Here is a 4,507-nt window from a genome sequence, read left to right as displayed (position 1 = left end):
AGAAGAATTTTACAACATTTGTAAAGGTATTTTCTCTGCTGAATACAGTCATTAACGTATTATATTCACGATGTTATTATACATTATGAAGTAATGTAGATAGGAATGCACGCGTGAAGGTAGGATACGCGAATAGCCACAAATAAATGAAAATACGGGTAGATAGGATAAGTATGGATAGGTAGGGATAAATACAATCATTTTAAATTAAAAAATTAAATTATTACAAATAGAATGACACTTACATGAATTTCGCGATCGGGTAATTAAATCTTATTTAAAAAATAAAAAAAGAAGTATATTAAAACTAAAAGATATTACATAATATATTACTAGCTAATAAACTGTAACATGTAGATAGGGATACATAGACATCATATGTACGTACTCGATAATTGGAAAAAAAGGATAAAAATTAAATAAAATTTTTAATTAATTTTAAACTTTATTTAATAATATCAGCATGCCGTTTTAATTATTAAATATAAAAATAAATCAAATTATATAAAATTTTGAATTTCATTGAATTTTGAGCTCCCCTGAAATTAAACTTAATTTCTTGTAAAATTCTATGCAAAGTGTGTAACGCATTAATATTGTAATTAATTTTATCATAAATAAATGTATTCTTCTTGTTCAGTCGAATCCGGGCATCGTGACAGCATCTATGATGTTATTTACTATATTACAGTTATTTACTATATCTTTTCATAGATCTCTCTCCATGGCATTGTGCGTGCAATTGCGTATTGCAGAATCAATTAGTCTTCCTGTCAATGTATCTAGAGAGGGATCGGTTCTTTGGTCTTCTTCTCTCGATCTTATCCTGGATCATAAGCCTTTCATGGACGTCGTTTCCTCATCGCATGATGTGGCCGAAGTATTTTAATAAAGTTTTATTCATGGTTAGCTCCTCTCCTTGATGCTGAGCTTTATTAGGATTGATGCATTCGTGCGCCTTTCCATCCATGATCCTCAGCATCCTCTGCCAGCAGAACATTTTGAAAGCATCAATGCACCGCCTGTCCATTGTCCTTATGATCCAACTTCCTGAAGCGTATGTCATTATGGGAAAACCAGAGATCGAATAAGCCGCATCTTGATGTATTTCGATATTCCTCTATCCTTCCATATGCTCATTAATTTGACTATTGTTTTAGTAAATGTAATTCTACGTCGAATTTTGCCTTCGTAATCGCCATTATTAATTATTCGGACTCCAAGGTATATTAGACTCCTAACGTTCTCAATTCCGTTAATCTTCTTCTCATGTTGATTTCCCTTTTAATTTGCTTTAATATGGATTTAGAAAAATTTGTATTATATGTATTTTCAACGTTTTCGTATAATCTTACATTACTAAATTTTGTTAATTAAGCTCCTGTAATATAATTTTTATTACATTTTAAACCACATTTATAATTATACATTGTATTGTAAACAATTATTATTGTATCATTGAATGTATAGAGAGTTACAATAAAAGATAATGTTAAAAAAGTTATGCAATATGATTGCTAATTATTTTATTGTATTTTGTTAATGCAATATAATTAGCAAAAAATACAATAAAATAATTAGACATAAAAATGAGAAATACATTTTAAATATACTTACCTGCAAAAACGGACTACTAAATTTATTAGTAGCCCGTTTTTTTTACGGATGAGTATACTTTCAAAGAAAAGAGGACCGCCAATAAAATCGGCGGGGGTGGTGGAGGGCCTCTAACTTATTTTTGCTAAATTAAACCTTAAATTAACGATATATGATTGGGAAAGTTTAAAATTCAAAGTCTCTATAATTGCTAGTAATTATGAAGACTTTGAAAAATTCATATGTAATAAAGACACTCAAATCCAGCAAACTTCAAGTTATACGTAGCCTCTTATAATTAATTTGTCACAAGAATATAACTGTAATATAAATATAAGATCTGACTGTGAATACAGGCAGAGACAAACTTGAATATTAATTCGATAGATTTTAGTTATTTTAACAATTTCAGCGATTTAATTCCATTAGGAGCACCGCAAAAAATGGATATTGTAGTTTACATCGACTTCTTCAGAGGGCAGTAATGTGCGGCGGTCCTCTTTTAGGTTTCTCTCTATCTGTACTATATTCTTATACATATATTTATTGCGTAACATGTATTATAAAAATAATAACTATAAAAATTAAAATAATTTAGGCCTTAAAATAATTTACGCAACAGATAAGACTAACAATCAGTGTAATTACTAATAAACCGATACTGTCCGATATTTTCAGTAAAAAATTATCGTTTATAGAGAGTTTCTTTATCAGACTATGGTAGCTAACAAAGTTACTCAGAAATGAGAAAGAAAATATGTTTCTTTCTTTCAGTAATACTCTTTAGTTATACTCTTCTTTGCAATAAAATACATGCATTAAAATCCTTTTAATATCTATTATTTTACAACGTAAAACAATAATTTCTGTTTAGGATTAATATTGAACTAGTGAATGTACAATTTAGTTACGATAACGTCCGCTTCGACATTTAGTTGAATGAATGCTTTCTAACATCCTTTTATTCTGTGCTCCAAACTGTGATTGTTAGTTTTCACATGACTCGAAGTTTTTAACAGACACGCATTGATGTACAGTTGCGCACGGTTGTGTAGTGATAGCTTTACAATAGTGTTACAAGAAGTCCACGAAACGATAATTTGATTATTAAGATCAAAGATAAAAGTGAAATCTCTATACATCCCGAACGTTATACGTAATCGATATTATGTCGTTTTATCTGTGAAGCAGACTTTTATAGCAATTGCAACGAAATGTCCGATTATTTCACGGAGATGGGCTGGTCGCCTTTGAGTGATGGAGAAGCGCCGAATCATTTAATTGACATGGCCCGGTTTCTACGGGATTTTGGCATGTGGGACTTGGTCGGGCAAGATACAGAACTTCCACCGCCAGCGTCAAAGGACGCCGTGGCTAATTTGCCTGAAATTAAAATTGAATCCAATGAAAACAAACAGTGTCCCGTTTGTCTAAAAGAATTCGAAATAGGCAATAAAGCAAAATCAATGCCCTGTCAACATGTATTTCATCAAGAATGCATAATACCATGGTTAGAAAAGGTAGAATTTATTTGAGTGAACATATAGAAAAATAATATACAAATTGCGTCGTGTTATCAAAAATAATAATTACAATTAGAATTGGAATATGCAAGAAGATTTGCTATATATTAAATATTTATAACTTCGCATTTTCAGACTAATTCGTGTCCACTCTGTCGATACGAATTGCCAACAGACGATGAAGATTATGAAATGTACAGGAAAGAAAAGAAACGAGCGGTAGAAAGAGAGAAGGATTTGGAATCATTGCATAATTCTATGTTTATGTAGTAAATGTGTGATATTTAATTAGAAAATTGTTTTTAAAATAAATAAACAAATTCAAAGGACTCTTTCAAAACATAATAACAAAACTCAATCGACGGGCGAAGTAAGAGTCAACCACACTTTTGGCGTGATGTTTCATCGCGTTTAACCCTTATGTGGCCAACCAAAAAATCTTGTACCGGGGCCAACCGAGGTACCCGGGTACCTCTATACAAATTTATGGCTAAAAACGTGCTGTAGCCTTAGTTATCTTTATCTATTTGATGGATATTGATTTATTTACAGTTGACGAATATATTCTAAGCTAAATATAATAGTATTATTGTATATAGTGACCTTTTGTTATCCTTAGTCAGATATAAAACGCTGGCAGCTATGCCGTTACCCTCTTTATTTCGAAGGCCAGGTGCATTGAACTAAAAAGGTAGGGAAGTAGAAGGATCTCTACATTCTTCTATACCTGAGTAATGTTCTAGAATATTTTTGAAACGAATGTATACCCAGTGTTCACAGATTTAGAACGAAACGTACGGAGGTGGGGGAAGCTCCAGCACTACTTTTTTTGAAACTCGAAATTTTTTGTGAAAATAAATAAAAAAAAAACTTTCTAATGCATAATTTTATAGGAAATCGGTCAAATAATGGGGATCCGAGACGATTTTAGCCAATATTTTTAAGAAAAAAAGTTATTCAACAAAATGTGCGACCATAGGTACCCGGGTACCTGGTTGGCCACATAAGGGTTAATATAATATATAATTTTATGTAAAAATTAAAAAATGTGGTTGACTCTTACTTCGCCCGTTGATTGAGTTTTGTTATTAAAAATTGTTTTTCACTTTACGTTATACAGATTGAAAAATATCACTATTGAAAATGTTCACATCATCATTAACTAGAGTTTTAAATTAGTTGGAAAAATAGTTAGCGATTATGTAATCAGTAATATTGATAGGATTTATACTTATTTATTAAAGAAAATGTCTCATAATAAAAGAAAACTATAAAAAAATATATATAGAGCATATATTTCGTATAATATATGATATAGAATGCTTTTCGTTTTGTGATGCAAAAGACGATTGAATAAAAAGACGATGAATTATTAATAGGAAATAATG

General features: G+C 30.7%; 1 protein-coding gene across 1 annotated transcript; it reads left to right on the top strand.

Annotated features, from left to right (window-relative positions):
* The first annotated feature begins 2,574 nt into the window (after window positions 1-2,574).
* On the top strand, window positions 2,575-3,446 carry LOC108745898 (E3 ubiquitin-protein ligase RNF181-like). Its single transcript, XM_018482306.1, has 2 exons — window positions 2,575-3,116; window positions 3,255-3,446. Exons 1-2 carry the CDS (start codon window positions 2,811-2,813, stop codon window positions 3,387-3,389), a joined length of 441 nt encoding a protein of 146 aa, XP_018337808.1. The 5' UTR covers window positions 2,575-2,810; the 3' UTR covers window positions 3,390-3,446.
* The last annotated feature ends 1,061 nt before the right edge of the window (window positions 3,447-4,507 follow it).

The sequence above is a fragment of the Trachymyrmex septentrionalis genome, unplaced genomic scaffold (genome assembly GCF_001594115.1).
Source record: "Trachymyrmex septentrionalis isolate Tsep2-gDNA-1 unplaced genomic scaffold, Tsep1.0 scaffold158, whole genome shotgun sequence".
Taxonomy (NCBI): Eukaryota; Metazoa; Arthropoda; class Insecta; order Hymenoptera; family Formicidae; genus Trachymyrmex; species Trachymyrmex septentrionalis.
Note: the sequence above shows the minus strand (reverse complement) of the source record. Positions and strands in the feature narration are given on the sequence as shown.